We start from the raw sequence: 26715 nt of genomic DNA on the forward strand, positions 1-26715 counted from the left end.
TTTGTTGCGTGCTATCCACAAGCAGAAAGACTGTACATGATTGCAATCGAGATATCCAGTGTACAGATACAGGATAAAGGGAATAATGTTTAGTGTAAGATAAAATCTGATTTAAGACAGTCCGAGGGTCCCCAAAGAGGTAGATGGTAGCTTAGGACAAGGTTGGGTTACAGAGCAAGGTGCTAGGTGGGTTCAGAGTCGGTGTCAGGATATAATTGAGATTGGGTCTGTGAACATACAGTATTGGCGTTGCCTGGTTAACCTCTTCCTCCCCCTCTGCTGTCGATGACTCCTGGTACCACAACACCATTGAGGCGTACCGCGAGGAGCATAGCAAGTGGGAGATATTCGGAAAGATGGTGATGAGCCACAGCTGGCTAAGCTGTGTCACCGTGCCGGTGCAGAAGGAGACATGGCCTGGCCGCTCGGTTGAGAACATGTTCGCAGATTGACGGGGCATTCAGCTCCGTCGCGACTCTCCCACCTTATGTGTCAACCACGGATTAGAGACTGGCCATGGGGCATCTCCAGAAGATCCACAGGTCTACCGGATGCAGGGTTACAGAAGCACTTTGGACATCATTTGCAACACTAGCAGCATTGAGATGTTAATTGGGGCAGACGTATAACCGCTGTGTAACGTTCCCTGGGGTCTGCACGGGGTTACTGGGGTCAAGGTGACTGTGTTCCTTCCCGTCTGCTCAACCAAGGTGAAAACCATCTTCCTATGTTTCACTCGTGTGCCCTGCATCTGATTGCATTCTCCACGCACCAAAAATGGTCATCAACTAGCGTCCTCCACTGCACTGTGCAAACATCTCCCTTTTACTTCTCCGTTTTTCTATGGGACTTTCTGCTACATCCAAATGAAAACGACATGAATTGGTGGGCTAATTGGCTATTATATGCAGGTGAGAGGTAGAGAATGGGAGGAGTTGATGGGAACGTAGGGAGGGTTAGTAAAATTGGATGGCTGATGGTTGGTGTGGAGTCAGTGGGGTGAAGGGCTCGGATCCATGTTCCAAGGTGGTGCTGACAAGTTGATGCCAGATGACCCATTTTACTAACGGGCTGCATTATAAAGCAGCAGTCGGTGAGGGAGGTTAATTGCTACTGATTTGTGTAACTCTTCACCTCCATTATCAAGCTGGTATCTTTGAGTGGGTTCTACACTTGAGTTGGGGTTTAATGTGTAATTCTCCAGCCATTGTGAGATGCACCTGAGACGTTCCTTGGTCTGCTAACTGGCAAAAGCTGCCATCATTCTCAAACATTGACATTTTGAGGGAGAACCTTCCAAATGTGATGTTTTGAGCTTCAGATTTTGTTGCACAAATAGTTTATAAAGAATGTATAATCACAAATTTACACAATATTTTGTATGGCAGTAATGAGATGTATGACCCTATGGGTTTTTTTTAAGATAGTCACTGCTCTTGTTCAAATGTGCAAGATTTGTGTTCCAAATTATAAATAAAGTTATTGAATCATTTAATGTAAATTCTATGCCTGATCTATATAAATGTTTTACAATTGCCTTAGATTTGAAAGAGTGGAATAATTGTGAGGTGTAGCACTTTGGAAGGTTGAATACAAGTGGAAGGTTTACAATTCATGTCAAGACTGCATTGATGTACAGAGGGATCTTGGTGTCCAAGTCCATAACTGCCTGCAAGTGGCAACACAAATGTGTTGGAGGGAATCGTAAGTCTAACCTGTAACCAGTGCCTGGTACTGTGAGGCAGCAGCTCGGGCAGCTGTGTCATTGTGCTGCAGATAAATTGAATGAGATTGATTTTGTGAGCGTCTTGAGGGATATGGAAAGGATGTGAAATTGGGGGAAGACTTCAGCCCCAATCAGGTTGAGTGGTGCAACAGGCTCCAGGGATGAATGAACTTCTACTTCACCTGAAGCCAGATCTGTGCACGTGGCAGCATTTAAAGGCAAGTACAAAAATGTTCAGGTCAAGCATTTTATTTAAGAAAAAAATGAAAATAACAAATGCACACAACTAATGCTAGCACTACATTCTATGACAGATGAGTGTCCAACATCGACACCACTGCCAGCCCAGCCTGGAATCCCCCACATTGTCGCAGGAACTCAAACCAAGAGGCGTTCAACGGCTTGCTGCACAGACTGGATCTGAGGCTTCAGCTGCGAGCCCTCCTTTATGGTCACGGACGATGCAATGACTGGTCTGCACACTCCGCATGCCCGCCCCAGAGCCTGCTTTGACCGCACAAAGACGTATGGCACGTTCTTGTCTTCGCACAGGAGAGGGAGGTGAAGGATGATCTCCAGGGGCTCCGCATCTGCTGCCATCACTATGAACTCTGCAATCCCTCTGTTCAGAGTCTTGGTGGCTGCAAAAAAAGTGAGTCAGATCGAGCTGGAAAGGGCTGTCCTGGGGCAGTCTATGATCTCCACCCCCATCTCTGCCAACTGAACATTGCAGCTTCCATCGAGATGAATGCATGTGCTTCCCCTGGACAGTGTTTGCTCAACCCGTCCCTCCCGGAATCCACGCCCAGCCGGGGGAGACTACACCCATGGGAGGTGTTATCCCATCTTCACCCATCCCCTAGCCTGAAGGACCCCCAGAGCGCTGCTCTCACACCCATTCTGCTAACTGCAACACCCTGTCTGTCTTTAGGAGCAGGAGGTCCTACTGCAGTTGTACAGGGCCCTGGTGACACCGCACCTGGAGTATTGTATGTAATTTTGGTCTCCTAATTTGAAGAAGGACCTTATTGCTATTAAGGTTCACCAGGTTTATTCCCGGGATGGCGGGAGTGACGAATGATGAAAGAATGGGTCGACTGGACTTGTATTTAGAAGGATGAGAGGGTATCTTATAGAAACATTTAAAATTCTCACAGGATTGGACAGGGTAGATGCAGGAAAAATGTTCCCGATGTTGGGGGAGTCCAGAACCAGGGGTCAAAATTTACGAATAAGGGGTAGGCCATTTAGGACTGAGATGAGGAAAACCTTTTTCACCCCGAGAGTTGTGAATCTGGAATTCTCTGCCACAGAAGGCAGTAGAGGCCAATTCACTGGATGTTTTCAAGAGAGTTAGATTTAACTCTTACGGTTAAGGATATGGGGGGAAAAGCCGGAATGGGGTTTAGACTGTGGGCCGAGGTGCTTTTTTGTTTAAGTTTGTGACCCAAATCATGTAACTACCTGAATTTTTAACATATTGTGTAAAGATATTATAGAAATCATACCTGAAACTCGTCAAGAACAAAACCTGCACAGATTTTTTAAATATGAGAAAACCCTCCAATTTACCAAGTAGTAATTGTCCAATCAAAGCACGTGTGACATTGCGTTGGATGCCAATTGACCAATTATGCGCTTGTTTCATGGTCGCTAGGCAGCTCCGGGAACATGGCTGCCTCCTAATTACATTAAAACAATAGCAAGGTTTCGAAGGAATAAAGGAACCCTTAGCGAGTTAGGGTTAGGCATTTTCCTGTCAGTGGAAGATGCTTTTGCCTTCCCCCAGCCTGGCACTGCCCCAGTCCCACCATGCCGTGAGCCACACTCAGCACACTGGCAGTCAGTAGGGTTCAGTAAACGGGGGAACCCACAGGAACTGCCCTCACCCATTAATTAGGCGGGTTCAGGAGCCGGACCTCTGCGGCAGTCTCATTCAAAATATACACTCACACTTATATTCAGTATATTATTTTTATATAATATAATCATATATAATTATACATAATTTCATATTCACAAGTCACTCACACACACAATAATAATATATGGTTTAAATAGACAGCAGCACAGAATTAGGCTCCCATGGAGTAATATGACCATTGAACACTAGATGGCGCTAACTTGTTCAATGTCATTTTCTAATTAGCTTAATTAATTAATGTGCAACTTTTGGCACTAACGAGTTATGACTTCTCAATTATATTTTATCTAAATCTGTGCAAAATTTCAAGTAGTTCCCGGACACGGGTCACAAAAGTCACATCAGGTCATCGAAACATTTTCTATGCTCGGCCCACAGCCTAGTACTGATTTTGGATGATCACCCATATTGAATATTGATGGCTCGGGGGCCGAACGGCTTATTCCTGCACCTATTCCTGTTTCTAACCTTCAGCCAACCAGTGTTAATCTGAAAAAACAGTCAGGGGACTTTGCCTGTGTAAAACCTGCCTTTCCTCCTGGCCGCACTGCTGCTACACACGAGGAAGCAGACCAGCAGCCATGTCATTGCTGAGATTGAGATCAGTGTGTTTGTTTTACTCTTTGAAACAATCGGGCAGCAGAGTGAATGGAGTTTTATGGCAGGCATCGAACAAGAGTATGTAAACCCAAACTAAGAACACTTTGTCAAACTGCCTGCTGCATCTCCTGGTTGCTAACCATTTTAACTCCCCTTCCCACACAAACCTTCCTGTCCTGGGCCACCTCCATTGCCAGAGTGAGGCCACGTGCAAACTGGAGGAACAGCACTTCATAATTCCATTTGAGTAGTTTACAACCCAATGGTATGAACATTGAATTCCCCAATTTAAATACCCCTGCCCCCCCCCCCCCCACTTCCGCTTTACATTCCACTACTTTTCTCTCTTTATCTGATACCTTTTCCTCTCCAGCCTGTCACTTACTCTCCCCATCTACCTTCCCAACCCCTCTCACTTGTATCCACCTATCACTCGTCGAACTTTGTTCTGCCCCACCTCTCTTTTCAAGCTTTCTTCCGCAACTAGTCAGTCTGAAGTGTTCTGAAAAGTCACATGTCCATTCCCTCCCCAATTGCTGCCTGACCCACTGAGTTACTCAGGTACTTTATGTTTTAATCACAATATAGTGGTTTACGTGGACTCAAAGTCTCTCCTCCCCTCTCCCCCAGGGACCAAACCAAATACCTTCATTGGCTCCCTTCCGAAGCTGCTTGTAGCTGCCAGCTTGTTGAACGAGATCCAGTATCGTCTTTGTCAGCTGAGCATCTGCAAGGGGGTAGGCCTTTGGGTTAACTTCTTGTTCTGTCTGCAGTAAAGAGACAGCAACATGTGAGTTAGTGTATGGACAGTCCAGCAGTCAATAATTTTGACTATAATGGAAGCTACAAATCTGTAAAGTAATAATTCAACGGGAACAAAAGTCAATCCTTGCACCCATGGCAGCATGTGTTTTTAAAGATGCAACTTTTCTATATTCTGGTAGATACAAGGAACTGCAGATGCTGGCTTATACAAAGGAGGACAAAGTGCTGGAGTAACTCAATGGGTCAGGCAGCAACTCTGGGGAACATGGATAGGTGACATTTTGGATTGAGAGCCTGAAGAAGGGTCTCAATCCGAAACATCACCGATCCATGTTCTCCAGTGACACTGCCTAACCTGCTGAGTTACTCCACTGTCCTTTCTACTTTTTGCGATGGTCAGCTCGACATTGATTACAAGACCTACACCAAACCCAAACCAATTAGGAGCAGACGAGGGCATTCGATCCAATTTGTGATTCCAGCTACAAAGACAGATGTGTACAGTAATTCGTTCTTCCCCCGCACAATTAAAGCATGGAATAATCTCCACCCAACTATAGTTACCCAACCAGATGCAACAACATTTAAAGTAGCTCTTTCGTCCCAATAACCCTTTCTGGCTTAAGTCCTCCCTCCACCACCTCCAGTTTAAATTCCATTTGGAATATTTTGGAGGACCAAAAAACCAAGAACCAAGAACTGAAATTGCTATCCAGTTAAGAAACATAGGAGTATATGCTGCCTGGATGAGAGAGAATTAGTTACAAGAAGAGGTTGGACAAACTTGGGATTGTTTTCTCTCGTTCATCGGAGGTTAATACAAATATATAAAATTAAGGCATAGTTAAGATAGACAATCAGAATCTTTTCCCCTCAGATGCCCCAGAGGGCATAGCTTTAGTGTGAAAGGCAGGATTTAAAGGAGATTCGTAGAAGGAAGCAGAGGGTGATGGTGAAAGGTTGTTTTTCAGGCTGGAGATCTGTGAGTAGTGTGTGTCTCAGGGATCAGTACTGGGGCCCATTGCTGTTTATGGTTTATATCAATGATTTGGATGTGAATGTACAAGGTACAATTGGTAAGTTTGCACATAACACTAAAACAGGTAGTATCATAAACTATGAATGTCCAAGCAAGCGGTGTTGCACTTTAGGTGGTCAAATACTAGGAGAAATTATACAATTAATTGTCCTTAACATTATTGATGTACAGATTAATATTGGGGTCCAAGTCTATAAGATACAAGATAATTGAAAGTAGCAACACAAGTAGACCGATTGGTAAAGCACATGGTATGCTTGCCTTCATCGGACAGGGCATTGAATATAAGGGGGGGGGGGGGGGGGGTAACCGTGTAGTCATGATTTATTGGACTTTAGTTAGGCCGCGTTTTGAATATTGTACAGTTCTAGTCATCCTGCTATTGGAAAATATTAATATGGAAAGGCTGCAGAAAAGATTTACAAGGATGTTGCCAGGGCCTGAGCTTTTGGGGGAGGTTGAGCAGGCTGGGACCTTGGAGGATAAGGGGTGATCCAGAGGAGTATAAAATCATGAGAGGAATAGATCGGGTAGATGCACAGCGCCCCTTGACCAAATTAGGGGAATCAAGAACGAGAGGACATAGGTGAGGAGGAGAAGAGATTGAATAGGAACCTGAGGGGCAACTTTTTCCACACAGGCCTATGGCCGGAGGAGATAGGTGAGGCAGGGATCATCATTTGGCCAGGTACGTGGACATAAAGGGTTTGGAAGGATATGGGCCAAACCCAGGCAGGTGGGACTAGTGTAGATGGGACATGTTGATCGGCATAAGTTTAAGGAGCAGAATTAGGCCATTCGGCCCATCGAGTCTCCTCTGCCATTCAATCATGGCGAATCTATCTTTCCTTCCTAACCCTATTCTCCTGCCTTTTCCCCATAACCCTGTACATCATGGTAGTCACCATGGGCGGGATGGACAGTACTGTTCTGTGTTTTTGCAGCCTGCTCTAGGGGACCACGTTGCCGCCCTGGGCCCCGGCACAGCACCGGCCTCTCCCGCAGCGCGGAGCCGGAACACGCGGCCGACCCGTGCCGCGACCACCCCCGCTCCCAGCGCCCTCACCATCCTCTCCGCGATCCGGCCCGATACCGCTGTGCCGCCGCTTCACCGAGGAAGAGCCGCTGCCGTCTAACCAAAGATCTAACCGCGCACGGGGAAGGAGGTGCCGGACAAGAGAGCACTTCCGATACCGCAGCCCCGGGTGGCGTCACGCAGCGTCTCCTCCGGCGGCCGTCAGCAACTGCAGCCCCCTATTCCAACCCCAACCTGGGACAGGAGCCAAGTGTCGCTGCTGCTGGAAACATCTTAATCAAAGATCTTATAGCTCCGTCTTAATGGATAGTCGGACAATGCAATCTGACCTGCAGTGATGTGGGGAGATGGCAGGAAAAAAATGTTCAAGGAAGATCAGTGATGATCTTGTTGAATGGTAACCCACTCCTTCAGAATAAAATGATGTACCTTTAGAAAGGATATGAGGATAAACTAAAATAAATCATTATTCACTGTGATTACATATTCCGTTGTGCTGCAGCAAGTAAGAATTTAATTGTTCCATCTGGGGCATATGACAATAAAACACTCTTGACTTGAGGTGAAATTTCTTTAGTCAGAGGGTGGTAAATCTGTGGAATTCTTTGCCACTGAAAGCTGTGCAGGGCAAGTAATTTGATATGTTCAAGGCAGAGGTAGATAGATTCTTGATTAGTACGGGTGTCAGGGGTATGGGGGAGAAGACAGGAAAATGGGTTTGAGAGGGAGAGACAGATCAGCCATGATTGAATGGCGTAGACTTGATGGGCCGAATGGTCTAATTCTGCTCCTATAATTTATGAACACACCTGCTATTTCAATGTCCTTACATTGAGTCTTTCTATTTCTCTTTATATGGAGATTCATTAAAGCATAGATTAGTTCACAATAGAACAATTATACACTACTGTACTTGATGGAAGTGGGAAGATCTCTTGGAGCTGCTCTGCAGACATATTGAGCAAAGATCCTGTAGGATCTTTGATATTGAGTGTCCTAACCAGATGTCTCGCCATATTGTGTGTATCCCGAACACGATTCTCCGCCATATTGAGTGTGTCCCGGAACCGCCGGGCCGCCATATTGAGTGTGTCCCGGGACCGCCGGGCCGCCATATTGAGTGTGTCCCGGAACCGCCGGGCCGCCATATTGAGTGTGCCCCGGAACCGCCGGGCCGCCATATTGAGTGTGTCCCGGAACCGCCGGGCCGCCATATTGAGTGTGCACTGGGCACTGTGGCAGCGGACAGGCACGGAGACGATGCGGTCGGTACGGAGGGTGAACGCTGCGCTGACAAACCTCACCGTGAGTGTCCGCACCTTGGGGCGGGCGGTTGCCATCGCGCGGCGCCCGTGCTTTCGGGCCGCAGGCGGAGGAGAGACCGGTGACCCGGCACCGTGATCTAGGCCTGTGCCCGCCCGCCGCCGAGCACAGGATGGGTCTGCACTGCCATGACGCTGGAGCAGGCTCTCCTTCACGGCCGGCTGCTCGGCCCAGCGGGAGCCCTGGCTTGGGATAGCACCTAGCCTCTGCTTGCCGACTGAAGGTCATCGGCCCGCAGGCCGCGGCCGCCTCCAGCAGCTGCCGGCCCAACCTGTCCTTCACACTGACATTGCAGAGGTGCCCTCCCGTGGTTGTTATTCCTCTATGTACACCATATAAACTGTGATCGCAGGTGATCAGTTGAAGATTTGGTTCTTCCAAACCAAATGATAAAAATGTCATCGTTCTATCTGGGAGATATGACAATAAAACACCCTCGACTCTTGAAATGCAGACATGATATACCCTAGATGCTGCAATCTGAAGCAACAAACTGTCTCGACCGTTCGTCTGCATCCCCAGACGCTGCTCGACCCGCTGACTTCCCCCAGCAGCTCTTCTTTTTTGCTCTAGTTTCTTGTGCTTCTCCCTTCCTTGTGCCTGGCCGTATCTCGCTCCGTGTCCGTGTCGGAGGGGAGGGGGTGCAGGATGGGTGCAGGATTGTCGGAGGGGAGTGGGTGCAGGATTTTCTGGAGCTTCTTCCTAATGGCAATATTTTGTATGTTCAAAGTTAATAAGGAAGACTAGGCAGGAATATGAAAATGATCACCTGCAGCTGAGACAAATAAAGATGGTTTGTGTGGAATTTGGTAAAATAATAGCAATATGAAGACGCCATGACCAAAGCAAAGATACTAGAGCGGAGACGGAAGCCGGTTACGGAAATGGTGCTAAAGATTACCCATGACCTACTACGACTTTTTCGTCGAGTGGACTATCTAGGATCTTTGTGCTCTTCCATACCTCTAGTTTTCCCTCTCCCGTCTCAGTCTGAAGAAGGGTTTCGACCCGAAACGTCACCCATTTCTTCTCTCCAGCGATGCTGCTTGTCCCGCTGAGTTACTCCAGCATTTTGTGTCTATCTTTAGTGTGAACCAGCATCTGTAGTTTCTTCATACACACTGTAGTTATTTACCTCATTTATGCCCCTCATGATTTCATACACCTCTATAAGGTCGCCTGCACGCCAGGGAGAAATGTCCTAGCCTATCCAGCCTCTTCTCTACACAAACAGTTGAGGCAACCTCTTCATAAATCTTTTATAGCATTCTTTCCCATTTTATGACTTCCTTCCTATATCGAGGTGTTGGTATTTATTATTGTCACATATACCAGGAAACAATAGAAAATCTTTGTTTTGCGTGCTCACGGAAAATCTTACTATACATGTGTATAATCAAGGTGGTGTAAAAGAGAGAGACACCGAGTGTAGAACATAGTGTTACAGCTACAGATAAAGTGAAGATTTTAAAGCCTGCCACGTTGATTGGGAGATCAGAATCAGATTACAGCAGGAAAGAAGTTTGGGTGAAAATTATTTTCCTCACCAATCTGTTAATTATCCTCAACGACGGTGTTTTAGATATTTAGTCTTAGTTACAGTCTAAGTAGGAATATATGATTTAATTTAGAGATACGGTGTGGAAACAGGCCATTTGGCCCACCGTGTCCGTGCAGACCAGCGGTCACCCGTTCACACTAGTTCTATCCTGGACACTAGGGACAGTTTACAGAAGCCAATTAACCTACAAACCTACATGTTTTGGGGATGTGGGAGGAAACCTTTCAGGGGCCCTCAATCCATGCTGACTCTTGTGAATTTTTTATTTCAGGCAGCGAGGTTTTACTCTGCCAGACTCGCGCCCAGGAGTGAGTTTGCAGCGGATGTGGAGAAACTCCCACCTCAGGAGCCAGAGGTCAGTGATCACAGGCGCAGCTGAAGTGTGCTTACCCCATTCTTGAAGGTGTGCCCACGTGGAACAGATTGTCTGAAGGCCATGGGTTTATGTAGCAGTGTGCCAGGCACCACTGAGCCTGCACCTCCTCTTACTGCTGTCTAAATCATTCATTCAGCAAGCTGTGCATGACTTGAATATATGCACCATTTTAAATGCTGTAATTGGGATCTGAGTATGGATGGTCTGGGCTTCTCAGTGTGTCAGTTCACTGACCAGGTCAGTAACTGTGGGTGTATCTGTTGGCAGCCCTGATTTGTCCTGGTCTTTTCTTGTTTCCAGTCCCCCCCCAAACAATCGGTCGGAAGAAGGGTCCCGACCCTAAACGTCACCTATTCATTTTCTCCAGAGACGCTGCCTGTTACTCCAGCAATTGTGCCTAAAGTGGAGATTGACAGGCTCTTGATTAGTAAGGGTGTCATTAAGGTTATGGAGATAAGGCAGGAGAATGGGGTTGAGAGGGAAAGACAGATCAGCCATGATTTAATGGCAGAATAGACGATGAGCCAAACTGTGACCTGTTGACCGGAAAGTTTAACTCGGCAGCTTAGCTTGGTACGTACATGTTGTTTGATCATTGGGAAAACTTCAGAGACGCAAGGAACTGCTGGAATCCTGAGCAGAATAAAAGAGTGAGTGCTGGAGTAACTCAGCATGGAAAAGTTGTTTGTGCTTGTTTGTGGACACAAGGAATTGCAGAATGTGGAATCTTGCATAGAAAACAAAGTGCTGGAGTAACTCAGCGGATCATGCAGCATCTATGGACGACATTCATGGCGACGTTCTGGGTCAGGACCTTGTCTCTGAAGAAGAGTCCCGACCCAAAAAATTGCCTATCCATTCCATTCTCAGTATTGTACTGTAACAGTCCCAGAGAGAAAGTCCAATGTTGGCAGTGACGTATGTCGGAAAATCGGACTGTACCCTAGCTTATGGATGGACTGTGCAGAAGCCTGACAACAGAGAGGAAGAAGCTGTTCCTGAGTCTGCTGGTGCTGGACAGGAGCGGGGTGAAGAGAGAATGACCAGAGTGGTTCTTCATTATAATAGTTACTTTCACGAGGCAGCATAAAGTGTAGATGGAGTCAATGATGGAGTTGGGGTATCTGGTATGTGTGGCGGAATAAGTTTACGATTCTGCATGCATTTTCTTGCAGAAATAAAAGATGCAACTAAAAATCATGACAATGATTTTAAAGAAATATATAGGATATAGCATTCAGCATTTCATATGGATAATGGCGTCTTTATGTTAATTAAATGTTTCTCTTGCAGGTATCCAAGTTGTCAAATGGATTGGTGATTGCCTCCCTGGAGAATTACTCACCGACCTCGAAAATTGGTGTCTTCATAAAGGCGGGCAGCAGATATGAGAGCACCAGTAACTTGGGCATCACTCACGCCCTGCGCCTGGCAGCCAACCTGGTCAGTGGAGACTTTCAGAAAACCTAGTCGGGAAAATCTCTGCACCTCCTTCAAAATGCCTTTCAGCTTTGTCTTTGACTGATGGAAAGATATAACATGGAACCAGGCCCTTCGGTCCACCAAGTCCAGGCTGACCATCAATCACCTGTTTACACTAGTTTTATATTATCCCACTTCCTCATCCACCCCACAAACACTTGGGGAAATTTACATCGGCCAACTAATCTACAAACCCACACATCTTTGAGATGTGGAAGGAAACCAGAGCGCTCCGGAGAAAACCCATGTGGTCACAGGGAGAACATGCAGACTCCGCACAGACAGCACCCGAGGTCAGAATCGAACTTGGGTCTCTGGCGCTGTGAGGCAGCAGCTCTACTAACTGCGCCACTGTGCTTATTCCATATGCTTTAAATAACAGGGTTTTAATTAAGAGGTAGTTGAGTCCGGTGCTATAACAGCATTTGAAAGGCACCTGGACAAGGATGGGAAAGGTTTAGTGGGATATGAGCCAAACCCAGGCAGATGGGACGAGCTTAAATGGGCATCATTTTCGGCATGGACGAGATGGGCTGAGGGGCTCCGGTTTCCTCCCACATCCTAATGTAGGTTAATTGGCCTCCGTAAATTGCTCCGAGTGTGTAGGGAGTGGATGTAAAAATGGGATAACATAGGACAAGCGTGAATGGCTGATCAATGGTTGGTGTGGATTTGATGTTTCCATGCTGTTTCTTTCAGTCAATTAATTCAATTGAAAACCCATTCATTGGTCGGTTAATTTAAATAACCTCTTGTGTGTAGGTAGTGGTAGAATGTAGAGAAATTTGATGGGAATTTACCGATGATAAAATTGAATTAGTGTGGGGTTATTTGAAGGATAGGCACGGTGGACTGAAGGGTATGCTTCCATCCTGTCTCATTCTAACTATATTAGGCAGCATATGCAAATAGAAGAAAATCTTTCACTTTCTGTTTTTTATTAAGAATTTTGTCATCTGCAGATCTCGTTTTGGTCAATAGATTCTTTTTACAACAGTCAAACTCTTTGATGTCAAACCCATTGCCTCCCAAGTTTTTTTCCTCTCAAATTTATCACTTGAAGTAGTTTCCATGTCCAATATTTGATCGACATGCAGAGTGATTATTGTTTTTTACGTGTATACGACGGTTGAAATAATTGAACAATTGGCTGGAGCAAAAGTCTTTTAGTGGCTGATAAAAAATGACAAAGCAACACATGGCATTTTTTAAAGAGATTCATTTTGTAGCATCTTAGGGGGCGAAAAAACAAAGTTGTTTGCATCTTTATTGAAAAGTTCAGAGTTCTCCTTGAAGTTAATTGACATCCTGTTCTGAGTTACAGACCACAAAGGGAGTTTCATCATTCAAAATAACCCGTGGCATAGAAGCTGTTGGTGGCAGCCTGAGGTGAGTCTGCTCCACACGCTCTCTCTCTCTCCCCGTTTGCCATCCTTGCAACCCAGACCATCGCACAAACCAACCTCCCTTCCATTGTCTCCATTTACACCACTTTGCATCGGCAAGGCATAATCAAGGACCAGTCTCACCCTGGATACTCCCTCTTTTCCCCTTTCCCATCAGACAAGACGTACAGAAGTGTGAAAGCACACACCTCCAGATTCAGGGACAGCTTCTAATCAGCTGTTATCAGGCAACTGAACCATCCTATCATCAACTAGAGAGCAGTCCTGACCTACCATCTACATCATTGCAAATCCTTGGACTTTACTGGACTGTATCTTGCACTAAACGTTATTCCCTTTATCCTGTATCTGTATACTGTGGGCGGTTTGATTGTAATCATGTATAGTCTTTCTGCTGATTGGTCAGCACACAAGAAAAAAGCTTTTCCCTGTACCTCGGTACACGTAACAATAAACTAAGCATCAGTACCGGAGGGAACTACCTGTAACTGGGGCAACTCAATGTTGGGCAGCATCTCTGAGTGCCGCACCTTGTGGTTCGAGCTGGACACACAATGCACCTCACTCCAAAGCAGAGTATTGTGTTTTATTCTAGAAACTCTGGCTGTTCCTAGAGTGTCAGTCACCGAACTGCACCACTGGAGGTAACATCTTTCAGATGCACTGTCAGATCAAGGCTCTGTCGTCTTCTATGCATTTAATAGATTAAAGGAGATGTGCGAGGTAACTTTTGTACAAAGAGAGTCGTGGCTGCCTCGAACGCGATGCCTGGGGTGGTGGTGGATGCAGACATATTGCCCTCCAAAATGTTTGGGACAAAGACCCATGATTTATTTATTTGCCTTTGTACTCCACAATTTGAGATTTATAATAGAAAAAATCAGATGCGGTTAAAGTGCACATTGTCAGATTCTATTAAAGGATATTTTTATACATTTTGGTTTAATCATGTAGAAATTACAGCTGTGTTTATGTACAGCTTACGTACAGTTTATGCACCCCCCATTTCAGGGCACCATAATGTTTGGGACATGGCTTCACAGGTGTTTGTAATTGCTCAGGTGTGTTCAACTGCCTCCTTAATGTAGGTATAAGAGAACTCTAGCACCTAGTCTGCATCCTGGGGACATGAACATTGAATTCTCCCAATTTTGTTAGCCCTTGCTGTCTCCTCCCCTTCCTCAGCCCTCGGGCTGTCTCCTCCCATCCCTCAGCCTTCGGCTCCTCCTCCTTTTTCCTTTCTTCTCCCCGCCCCCCACCTCCCATCAGTCTGAAGAAGGGTTTTGGCCCGAAACGTTGCCTATTTCCTTCGCTCCATAGATGCTGCTGCAACCGCTGAGTTTCTCCAGCATTTTTGTGTACCTTTGATTTTCCAGCATCTGCAGTTCCTTCTTAAACACGAAATACTAAACATGACTACTTTCATCTACATGACATTGCTGTGTCCCAAACATAATGGTGCCCTGAAATGGGGGGGGACTATGTATAAACACTGCTGTAATTTCTGCATGGTGAAACTAAAATGTATAAAAATGGCCTTTATTAAAATCTGACAATGTGCACTTTAACCACATGTGATTTTTTTTTCTATTAGAAAACTCAAATTGAGGAGAACAAAGGCACATAAATAAATGATGGGTCTTTGTCCCAAACATTATGGATGGTACTGTACAGTAGACGTAGAGAGTGTTTAAGAGACCTGGATAGGCATATGGATATGGAGAGAGATAGATTATGTACAGGTAGATAAGAGATGTCTTGGCATCATGTTCGGCACAGACATTGTGGGGCAAAGGGCATGTTCTTGTGCTGTCCTGTTCTATGTTCTAAGACCTCAAGCATTATTCAATCCAAACCATCCTCATTCCTCAGTCGGAGTCAGTGGATTACTACTAATACTATGTTATTCCTGTATTGTAATAGTGTAGTAGTGTCACATTGGCATTGAGATTTTGAGAGATTGTGAGGAATAATCTATATAAAATCAGACTGTGTACAGACCAGAATTGGGACAGAATCGTCTACAGTGCATTATATTTTCAAAGTTCTTTGTTATTCCTCAGCCAAGTGTAATTTTCCAGTTGTGGAAATTGTGGAAGTTGTATTGCAGTTTTATAGGACTTTGGTTCAGCTGCATTTGAAGTATTGTGGGGTAAAAGTTTAAAGGAGATGTGCAGGGCAAGTTCTCTTATATGGAAGGCACTTGTGTTTGTGGAAACGCCACTGAGCTACTGCTGATATCAGTTAATTGCTTGGTGAAGTGGATAGGAAGGGTATCAAGGGAAATGGGCCAAACACAGCCAAGTGGGACTAGTTCAATATACCAGCTTGGTGGGCATGGAAATGGTGGGCCGAAGGGCCTGCTTCAATGAATCTAAATGACCGATCTTTTCTGCTTTTGCAGTGTGACATCGACAAGAGAAAACATGATCTACACGGTGGAATGTATGCGAGACTATGTGTGAGTATTGGACCACTGTATCTTACATCACATCAACCCTGCTGGAGGTTGGGAGTTTACTCAAACGTTCGTCTGTTGGAGGAAAGGGCCAGAGCAGTCAGTCCCTTGAACCCACTCCACCATTCGGCTACTTTCTACCTGGTTTCTATTCTCTTATCTTGGATTATGTTTTTTTTATATCTTTGTTTAGCTAAACTCTATTGAGCTCGGGTTTAGAATTATTAATTGGTCTGTCATCTGCTTTATTTTTGCTGTACCAATTTTTATGAAGCATTCATTTGTTACTGTTAGCTTAACTGGGTGGTGTTGATTTGTTTGGATCTGCTGCATTTGTAGTATTTATTACATACAGTTCTGGTCGCCCCATTACAGAGCGGATGTAGGGGCTTCAGAAAAAATCTTGGAACGTGTAAAATAAATTTATCAAAATGCTGCCTGGATTAGAGGATATTAACAACTACACAAAAAAGTTGAACAAATTTATATTATTATATCCAGGACATCGGAGGTTGAGGGGGGAGACCTAATGGAAATATATAATATTATGAGAGTCATCGATAGGGTCCCTTTGGGCCCCTCACGTGCAGCGGTGATGGGTTGTAAATAGCGCGCACGGTAATCTGTCACACCAAGCCTTTGTGACAACTGCTTTCAACTCCCATCTGTGTCTCTGGTTTAATTATTTAATCTTCTCTCTTGTTCTCTGAAACCCGAGATGTTTCCTTGTGTTAATTCTTCATAATTTCCTCTGCCTGCTCGTGAGCCATATACCTCCATTCCCTGCATGTCCATGTTCATATTCGAGCCTCTTAAACAACACTATGGTATCCTCTTCCACCATACCACAAGCAGCGAGTTCCAGGCACTCACCACTCACTCTGTAAATACTTGCCGTCCTTTTCACAATGTACATGCAAATTGTTGTGGGCTTCTAACCATTGTCTCTCTCTCTCTCTCTCTTCCCCCCCCCCCCCCCCCCTCCCCCTCCCCAGTGACACAGTGATGGAGTATTTGATCAACGTCACTGCGGCCCAGGAGTTCAGGCCATGGGAACTATCAGAACTCCCTACAAAACTGAGACTGGACAATGCTGTAGCCTCTCAGAACACACAGTTAGGTGAGAGTCGATTGCCCGGATTGGACGATAGTAAAGCAACTGGGTGGCAATGTGATCTTTGAAACGCTGAGGTGCTGGTCCCGAGATCACCACTCTTTAACACCACTGGCAGCTGCACTTTGTAACAGCTTGGAGCAGGGTCACTGCAGACTGATGCATTCACTTGGAGTTCACTAAGGGATGCCCTCATCGTTCATTTCGTGGCCATTTCCTTCTCAGGTTTCTGCAAGTAAAAATTTAATTATTCCCTAAGTTGCTGGAGTAGCTCAGCGGGTCAGGCAACATCTCTGCTGAAAAGGAATAGGCGTTGTTTTGGGTTGGAAACCTCCTTCTTGTCAGTATAAATCACAGTTAAACACTCTTGACTCTCTCTTGACTCTGTTAATGTAATTTGGAGGCTTCACATACAAGTGATTCTTCACAAATCCACTGGGTGGCCCTGTAAGCTGGAAACTGCGAAGATCTTCAAACGGACACAAAACACTTATCTCTAGTATAATGGCACAGCTGGTAGAGGAGTTGTCTCACTATCGATCACCCTTTCACATGTTCTGTCAGGTTAGGGACCCCCCCCCCGCCAAGGGTACCATGTAATCCTCTGCTACCTGCTCCATGGTCGGATAGAGGGTGACTAACCCGTCTACCCTGGTTTGCCAGGTGAGGAGGGGGCTGGGGACCCCCAGTAGGACCAAAAACAAGACCTGTCAAAGGGCGGATGAACCAACGGCCATCCACATTTCAGCAGAAGTTGCGATCGCTGTCGTACACAGCATTGTAAGGTACCGTGCCCGTTGATGTTTTCAATGATGATGATGGTTATTCCACTTTCTCATCCACTCCCTACACACTCGGGGCAATTTACAGAGGCCAATTAACCTGCGCATTATTGGGATGTGGGAGGAAACCAGAGCACCTGTAGGAAACCCACACGGTCACAGGGAAAACATGCAAACTCCACACAGACAGCTTCCAAGGTCACTGTGAGGCAGCGGCTTTACTAGGTGTGCCACTGCGCAGTTAGATTAGATTGGCATTGTAGTTGGTGGAGAGTGATTTGCCAAAAGACCTGTTCCTCTGCTCTAACAGTCACAGTTTTCAGGTGCTGGGGCACCACTTCTAGAACGAGGGGTGTTTTGAGGTAGTGAACAGGCCCTCAGTGATCTCCTCCCTGCCCTCAGCACCCTATTGTGTATCCCATCTGGACCAGGGTATGGACACCCTTCAGCTTGCCTTTCTAGTTATCAACCCATGGTTGGATGTAAAAAAAATGATGTTGTTGTTGTTGCAGGTGTCCTGGAGAACTTGCATGCCGCTGCTTATCGCAGTGCCCTGAGCAACCCCCTCTACTGTCCAGATTTCATGATTGGTCAGCACACCACAGAGCAGGTGAGAAGAATGCACTGCAGACCATCCACTCAAAAACCTTTGAAAGGAACAAATATTGATGTTCGTTGCTAATATGCCAGTGTGCTGTTGTGTCTCCATAGCTGCATCACTTTGTGCAAAGTAACTTCACAACTGGAAGAATGGCTCTTGTGGGGCTGGGTAAGTGTCATACTTGCACAAAATGTTCCACATTTAGTCGTAAAAATGGCACAAAGTGCTGGAGTAACTCAGCGGGTCAGGCGGCAACTCTGGAGAACACGGATAGATGACTTTTCGTTTTGGGACCCTTCTGCAGCCTGAGTCTGAAGAAAGGTCCCGACCCAAAAACATCAGCCATCCATGTTTTCCAGAAATGCCAGCTGACCCACTGAGTTACTCCAGTACACTTGTCTTTTTTGTAAACCATCATCTGCAGTTCCTTGTGTCTATATATTTAAACCTTCTTGATCAAAGTCATGGAATGCAATTTATTAAAAGGAACCAAATTCAACTGCGATGTGTTTTGTGTTGGAGATCACTGCCGTGTTGGTGAAGTGTCACTCGCTTTGTCCCTGAATCTGAGGTGGAGAGGTTAACATTGACATGGTGCTGCAGGGTGTAGTTGCCCCAGAACCTGTGTTCAGTGCATTCATATTGTTGATCTTCTCCCACAGGTGTGAGCCACTCAGTTTTGAAGCAGGTGGGCGAGCATTACCTCAACATGAGGAGCGGTACCGGTGTGGCTGGGGCCCCAGCCAAGTTTCGTGGAGGTGAGGTTTGCAATTGGTGTGCGCAGGTCACTGGGCTGCAGGGAACTTTGCATCTCCAGCAGCAGAATCTGTCTGCAGAGAAACTAACATCAGCACATGGCCTATTTTGGGACATTAACTGTGTCATCGGGGGGGGGGGGGGGGGGCTGGTAGAGCAGCTGCCTCATAGCGCCAGAGACCTGAGTGTTATCCTGACCTTGGGTGCTGTCTGTGTGGAGTTTGTTTGTTCTCCCTGTGATCGTGTGGGTTTCCTCCGGGTGCTCTGGTTTCCTTCCACATCCCGAAGATTTGCGGGTTTGTAGGTTAATTGGACTGTAAATTGAAAGGGGGGGGGGGGGGATAACATGCAACTAAAGTGATCTTGGCCTCGGCTCCAGGGGAGTTTAACAAAATGTCTGTGCAAGGAATGCGCTGCAACAGTTCAGGTCTCAGAGTTTGAAGAGGGGTCCTGACCCAAAATGTCACCTGTCCATTCCCTCCCCAGATGCGGCTTAACATGATGAGTTCCTCCAGCATTTTGTGTTTGGCTCGAGATTCCACCATCTGCAATTCCTTGTGTCTGCGATTACAATAAATTCCAATCCAAGTGCAACAGATTAAATGAGAAATGTTAGTGCGAATGGTTAATGCTATCTTTCTATACAACTCTAAAAATATAGTATGTAAATAACAACATAACTAGATATTTACTTGAAAATATATTCTTTAAAGGTGGGCACGTGACAGATGAAAGTGATGTCACGAACATGAGAGGTGGCCTTCCATACCTGTGGTGATTTGTTAACTGTGTGCCCACAGGGGAGATCCGTGATCAGAAGAGTGGCCCTCTGGTTCACACGGCCGTGGTAGCGGAGAGCGCAGCCACTGGGTCGCCCGAGGCCCTGGCGTTTGGAGTCTTGCAGCAGGTTCTTGCTGCTGGACCTTACGTCAAGAGGGGCAGCAACGTGGCCAGCAAGTTGTATCAGGCAGCACTAAAGAAAAACACAGGGCCATTTGAAGTGAGTTTTGCTTCCGTAGTAAAACATTTATTTAAATCTGCATTTGCTATCTCTAACTTGCAACATAATCTTACCAACAGGTTTCGGCATTCAATGCCAGTTACTCTGATTCCGGGCTGTTTGGCATCTACACTATCTCGCAATCTGCTTCTGCAAGTGATGTACGTATCATCCGTGGTGTAACATAGCACAGTACAACACAGGAACAGGCCCTTCAGCCCACAATGTCCGTGCCGAACATGATGCCAAGATAAACTAATCTCCTCTGCCTGCACGTTATCTATATCCCTCCATTCCCAGCATACCCATGTGCCAATCTAAAAATCTCTTAAAGGTCACTATCAAATCTGCCTCCACCACCACCCTTGGTAGCGTGTTCCAGGCACCCACCACCTTGTTTCACACTTTGTTAAACTTTGCCCCTCTTTCCTTAAAGCTATATCCTCTAGTCTTTGACATTTCAACCCCTGGGGAATGCTGGTGACCATCTACCCTACCTACCTATGCCTCAATTTAGTTACTTGTATCAGGTCTCCTGTCAACCTCCAACACTGCAGAGAAAACACTCTATCCAGTCTCTCCATGTAGCTAACACTTTCTAATGCATGCTGCATCTTGGTGAATCTATGCATCCTCTCCAAGGACTCAACATCCTTCCTGTAATGTGCCTTGAAACAGGGATCCTTGTTGATAATATCCTCAAATCCAGGCAAAATTCTGCCCACTTCCTGCTAGTGTCCAAATCTTTACTCATCTCATAGAGTCATACACCATGGAAACGGGTCCTTCGGCCCAACTTGCCCACATCAACCAACATGTCCCATCTACAAGAATTCCACCTACCTGCTTTTGACCCATATCCCTCTAAATCTATCCTATTATGCCCTCCATAATGTTTGGGACAGACCCGTCGTTTATTTATTTGCCCCTGTAATCCACAATTTGAGATTTGTAATAGAAAACCACATCACATGTGGTTAAAGTGCAATTTTATTTTATTAAAGGGTATTTTTATACATTTTGGTTTCACCATGTAGAAATTACAGCTGTGTTTATACATAGCTGTGTTTATTTCATGAGTACCGACTGGTGGCCCTCACCTCGGTAGTCATGAAATGCTTAGAGAGGTTGATCAAGAACCATATCTGCGCCTTCCTCCCTCGCAACATGGACCCGCTACAGTTCGCATACCGTCCAAACAGATCCACGGACGATGCGGTCTCCCAGGTTCTGCACACCGTTCTCTCTCACCTTGACAGCCAGATGGGGGGGGGGGGGGGGGGGGGGGGGGGGCTACGTGAGGATGCTGTTCATTTACTTCGGTTCAGCCTTCAATACGATAGTCTCCCACCAGACCTGCTGAGAAGCTGCTGGAATTGGGGCTTAACACTCCCCTGTGTGCCTGGGTCCTGGACTTTCTCACCGCCAGGCCCCAGGTAGTCAAGGTGGGAAGAAATACATCAAACACCCTCACCCTGAACACAGGATCCCCCCCCCAGGGTTGCATCCTCAGCCTCCTATTGTACTCCTTGTACACAAGACTGTGTGGCCAGGTTCAGCTCCAACTTTATAATCAAGTTTGCTGATGACACTGTGGTGGTGGGCCTGATCTCCGATAATAATGAGAAGGCCTACTGGGAGGAGGTGGCTGATCTGGCACTCTGGTGTCAGGACAACAGCCTCCTCTTGAATGTCATAAAAACTAACGAGCTGATTGTGGTATTGGGGGCTAGTTTTGGTGGCCCTTCAGTTTTCTCTTCAGCAAATAAAAGGCATGCTCAATTGGGTTCAGATCAGGTGATTGACTTGCCCACTGATGAATTGACCATTTTTTAGCTTTGAAAAACTCCATTGTTGCTTTAGCAGTATGTTTGCGATCATTGTCTAGCTGTAGAATGAACTGCCGGCCATTGAGTTTTGAGGCATTTGTTTGAACTTGAGCAGATAGGATGTGTCTAAACACTTCAGAATTCATTGTGCTACTACCATCAGCAGTTGTATCATCAATGAAGATAAGTGAGCCAGTACCTTCAGCAGCCATACATGCACAGGCCATAACACCCCCATCACCGTGTTTCACAGATGAGGTGGTATGCTTTGGATCTTGGGCAGTTCCTTCTCTCCTCCATACTTTGCTTTTACCATCACTCTGATATAAGAATCTTCATTTCATCTGTCCACCAGACCTTTTTCCAGAACTGTGGTTGCTCCTTTAAGTACTTCTTAGTAAACTGTAACCTGGCCATCATATTTTTGCGGCTAACCAGTGGTTTGCATCTTGCAATGTAGCCTCTGTATTTCTGTCCATGAAGTCTTCTGCAGATAGTGGTCATTGACAAACCCACACCTGACTCCTGAATAGTGTTTCTGATCTGTCGGACAGATGTTTGGGGATTTATCTTTATTATAGAGCGAATTCTTCTGTCAGCTGTGGAGGTCGTCCTTGGCCTGCCAGTCCCTTTGCGATTAGTAAGCTCACCAGTGCTCTCTTTCTTCTTAATGATGTTCCAAATAGTTGATTTTGGTAAGCCTAAGGTTTGCCTGATGTCTCTAACAGTTTTATTCATGTTTCTCAGTCTCATAATGGCTTATTTGACTTTCATTGGCACAACTTTGGTCCTCATGTTGATAAACAGCAATAAAAGTTTCCAAAGGTAATGGAGAGACTGGAGGAAAGACTAGGTGCTGAGAGCTCTCTTATACCTACATTAAGGAGGCATTTAATTACAATTACAAACGCCTGTGAAGCCATGTGTCCCAAACATTATGATGCCCTGAAATGGGGGGACTGTGTATAAACACAGCTGTAATTTCAACATGGTGAAACCAAAATGTATAAAAATACCATTTAATAAAATCTGACAATGTGCACTTTAACCACATGTGATTTTTTTTCGATTACAAATCTCAAATTGTGGAATACCGAGGCAAATAAATAAATGATGGGTCATTGTCCCAAACATTATGGAGGCGACTGTACTTGTGCAAATGTTTTTTAAACATCATGTTAGTTCCTGCCTCAACTACCTCCTCTGGCAACTTGTTCCATGTACCTACCACCTTTTGTGTAAAAAAAAAAAAAATGTTGCCCCTCAGGATCCCTGAAATCTTTCCTCTCTCACCTTCAACCTATATCCTCTGGTTCTTGATTCCCCTACCCTGAGTAAAAGACTCTGTCCATTTACCCCATCTATTGCCGTCATCTGCTGCAACTTGGTTAATGGGAACTGAGAATGTTATGCCACATGAGTTTGGCAATGCCAGAATGATTAGTAACTATCATGATTGTCATAAAACTATTTGCTGCTCTCTTTTGTGTTGAATGAAATGTGTAAACTTTGAATTCCAGACTATCAAGGCTGCGTTGAAAGAAGTCCAGAAGGTTGTGGAAGGCAGTGTCACTGAGGCTGATGTTACTCAAGCCAAGTAAGCCCAATAACATTGACCGTGATCTTGCTGTCGTAAGTTCACTGATATCGGGCCACTCACAAAGGAAACACCAAAATCCAGCAACTATCCCTGGCGGAAAGTTTTAAACTCCACTGCCAAGATAGTTTAGGTTTAGGATGAGTCCAAGTACAATAATAGTGGATACAGGTAAGCTGCAGAATATCCAGTGCCCGGGTCTGGATAGTATAACAACAGGAGACAGCACCAAGTGCTAGAGGTTGGGTGTATTGGCTGATACTTCCATCATGGTCAACGGCAACTTTCAGTATGGTTCAGCGATTTAAGTTTATTATATATAGACAAAAATGCTGGAGAAACTCAGCGGGTGAGGCAGCATCTATGGAGCGAAGAAAATAGGCGACGTTTCGGGTCGAGACCCTTCAGACTGATATGGGGCGGGAAGAAGAAAGGAAGAGGCGGATACAGAGGGCTGTGGGAGAGCTGGGAAGGCGAAGGGAAAGAATGAGATATCACGGACTACCTAAAATTGGAGAAGTCAATGTTCATACTGCTGGGGTGTAAACTACCCAAGCAAAATATGAAGTGCTGCGCCTCTAATTTACGATGGGCCTCACTCTGGCCATGGAGGAGGCCCAGTACAGAACGGTGGGAGTTGAAGTGCTGAGCCACCGGGAGATCAGGTTGGTTATTGCGAACCGAGCGGAGGTGTTGGGCGAAGTGATTGCCAAGCCTACGCTTGGTCTCACTGATGTAGAGCAGCTGATACCTAGAGCAGCGGATGCAATAGATGAGGATGGAGGAGGTGCAGGTGAACCTTTACAGCACCTGGAAAGACTAATTTATATAATAAGTTTATTATATTCTCACATGTACTGAGGTGCAGCGAAAAGGCTTGTTTAGCGTGCTAGCCAATTCAAATTAGGTAATACTATACATAAATGCAATAGGCCAAACTCAAATATAAAAGAGTGCGAAATATAGTTCTCAGCATTCTAGCACATCAGTTCCAGAGACAAAGTCCAATGTCCGTAATAGGATAGAGATGAATCAGAAACTACCCACTGCTGACTGCCAGGTCTGAGTACACAGAATGGCTTGCTCAAGTTAATGTTAGACATCATTGAGAATAAAATCCCTGATGTGAGCTGGAAATGCTTGCAGCTAATACCTTCTAATCCAGGCATTATACTGGTAAACCACTTTTGCACCTTCTCCAAAACCTCCACATCCTCCCTGTAATGAGGCGACCAGAACTACACACAATACTCCAGGTGTGGCCCAACCAAAGTCCTATAAAGCTTCAATGTGACTCCCTGACGCTAGTACTCAAGTTTGATTCCCAGTCACCAGAAACAGGTAGGATGGGCAGGTTTTTGATGGCCGTGCAGAATGTTGAAAAGCCTTTGTTTTGAGCATCTTGTTTGATGGGCGTGGGTTTGTTTTGCAGGAACCAGCTCAGAGCCAAGTGGTTGATGGATGCCGAATCATCTGATGAGCTGCTGGATGAGATTGGCTGCCAGGCGCTGGAGACGGGCACGTTTGTGGCCACTGTGGATTTGGTTCAGCGGCTCGACTCTGTGTCAGTCACCGATGTGGTGAAGGTAAGTCACACTTTGAGTAGCGGCCAATACGGTTTAATGGTCATATGGACCAACAACAGAACAGTGATATTCTTACTTGCAGCAGCTTAACAGACCCGTAAACAAATTAACATGGATGATTAAAATCATTTGAAAAAATATAAACGTTAATAATACCAGAGCAAAAAGTCCTTAGTGCAACCAAAGAACATCATAGATGCTGAGGCCAGTGTTGTGCAGTGTTTAATAGCCTGATGGCTGTTGAGAAGAAGCTCTTCTTGACGATAGACACAAAATGCTGAAGTAACTCAGCAGGTCAGGCAGCAACCCTGGAGAAAAGGATTAGGTGATGTTTCAGGGCCGAAAAGCTCTTCTCAAACTTGGTCATGGTTTTCAGACCTCTACGATCCTTCCCAGGAGTAAAGTTAGGAACATGGTCAGGGTGGTGTGGGTCTCTGATAATATTGGCTGCCTTTTTGAGGCAGTGTCTTCCATAGTTCCCTTCGATGGTGGCGAGGTCAGTACCTGTGATGGACTGGTCAGAGTCCACCACTCTCTATAATCTCATTCATTTCTGGCCGTTTGAGATGCTGCACCAGGCCGTGATGCAACCAGTCAGTGTGCTCTACCCTACACCTGCAGAAGTTCAAGTATATTCATGGACATACAATCTGGTAAGGAAGTAAAGGTATAATGTTGGTACATTGCTGTCACTGACACTAATGTGTCCCTTACCTCCCTGCTGTTTTCTCCACTTTAAGAATTGACATTACCCTGCCCAGTTGCCTACGTGTGTCTACGCTCAGTTAGTGCAGACGACCGCTGTGTCACGTGGACATGGGCGCAGGGCCAGGTCTCCATCCTTAGTCTGACTCATCTTCCCAGTGAACTGAGTAGGAGGACTCTGTCCAGTCCAGGGTTGGGGAAAACAAGAGTCCAGCCAAAGCCAATCCCAAATCAGAGTATTACACTTCACCTACAGGATGTTTAGATGACAAGGATGTATTGCCCCTGAAATAATAAAATACTAGCTACTGTACAAATACAATCACATGCTTTTCTGATCAGATTAGTTTGGGCCTGTTACCCAGGGATGTAGTAGTATTTCTGTGTACACCTGACAGGGACCACAATCCACTGGGTCACAGGGAACACCTCTCCCAGTTGAGCAATCGGGATTACTCGGTGTCAATCTCTCGATGTAACTGGCTCAGCCTTGGGTGTTGGAGACTGTGAGCACGGTGTCTGACGGTGCGGTGGTGTCCGATGTTGCGGTTCAGCTGCTCCCCTCTACAGCACTGCATTCACTTGGGGCCACTGCAGTTCTGCGAGAGGCTGTAACCCCTCAAGTTTTAGTTCAGCCTGTCAATGATGGCTGATGGGACTGGGAAGAATTAACCTTTAGAACAACATTCTGCATTTACACAGATCCTTAACTGGGAAAACCATTGCAATGGAAATTGGGAATTCAAATAGCATTTTTATTTTGAAATGGCTATTTCAGAGGCGATTCGGAGATGTCAAACCAACCCGAGAAACACTGTTGTGCCCATTTTCTAATGCAATCCCTCTCTGCTTTGCAGGCTGCGAAAATGTTTGTCTCTGGGAAGAAGTCGATGGCCGCCAGCGGCAACCTGGCGAACACACCGTTTGTTGATGAATTGTAAACTTGTTCTGCAAACCAATCTAACCTGACTGAGTTGTACTGGCACAGTCGCTGCTAATAAAGTATATATCATTGTCCCAGAAAAGTCTCAGTATCCTTTATTAATGCA

At 45.7% G+C, this 26715-nt stretch overlaps 2 protein-coding genes across 2 annotated transcripts; one reads left to right on the plus strand and one right to left on the minus strand.

The window, feature by feature from the left end:
* Nucleotides 1-1959: 1959 nt before the first annotated feature.
* Nucleotides 1960-7284, minus strand: snu13b (SNU13 homolog, small nuclear ribonucleoprotein b (U4/U6.U5)). The gene is made up of 3 exons (XM_055651565.1): nucleotides 7121-7284; nucleotides 4897-5017; nucleotides 1960-2367 (listed from the first exon to the last, which is right to left on the minus strand). Exons 1-3 carry the CDS (start codon nucleotides 7121-7123, stop codon nucleotides 2105-2107), a joined length of 387 nt encoding a protein of 128 aa, XP_055507540.1. The 5' UTR covers nucleotides 7124-7284; the 3' UTR covers nucleotides 1960-2104.
* A 959-nt stretch (nucleotides 7285-8243) lies between these two features.
* Nucleotides 8244-26691, plus strand: LOC129706917 (cytochrome b-c1 complex subunit 2, mitochondrial). Its single transcript, XM_055651560.1, has 14 exons — nucleotides 8244-8395; nucleotides 10246-10329; nucleotides 11644-11793; nucleotides 13157-13221; nucleotides 15643-15699; nucleotides 16692-16816; nucleotides 18105-18202; nucleotides 18304-18361; nucleotides 18856-18951; nucleotides 19750-19949; nucleotides 20030-20110; nucleotides 23299-23375; nucleotides 24808-24961; nucleotides 26524-26691. Exons 1-14 carry the CDS (start codon nucleotides 8351-8353, stop codon nucleotides 26605-26607), a joined length of 1374 nt encoding a protein of 457 aa, XP_055507535.1. The 5' UTR covers nucleotides 8244-8350; the 3' UTR covers nucleotides 26608-26691.
* The last annotated feature ends 24 nt before the right edge of the window (nucleotides 26692-26715 follow it).

This window comes from Leucoraja erinacea, chromosome 20 (assembly GCF_028641065.1).
Source record: "Leucoraja erinacea ecotype New England chromosome 20, Leri_hhj_1, whole genome shotgun sequence".
NCBI classification, from domain to species: Eukaryota; Metazoa; Chordata; class Chondrichthyes; order Rajiformes; family Rajidae; genus Leucoraja; species Leucoraja erinaceus.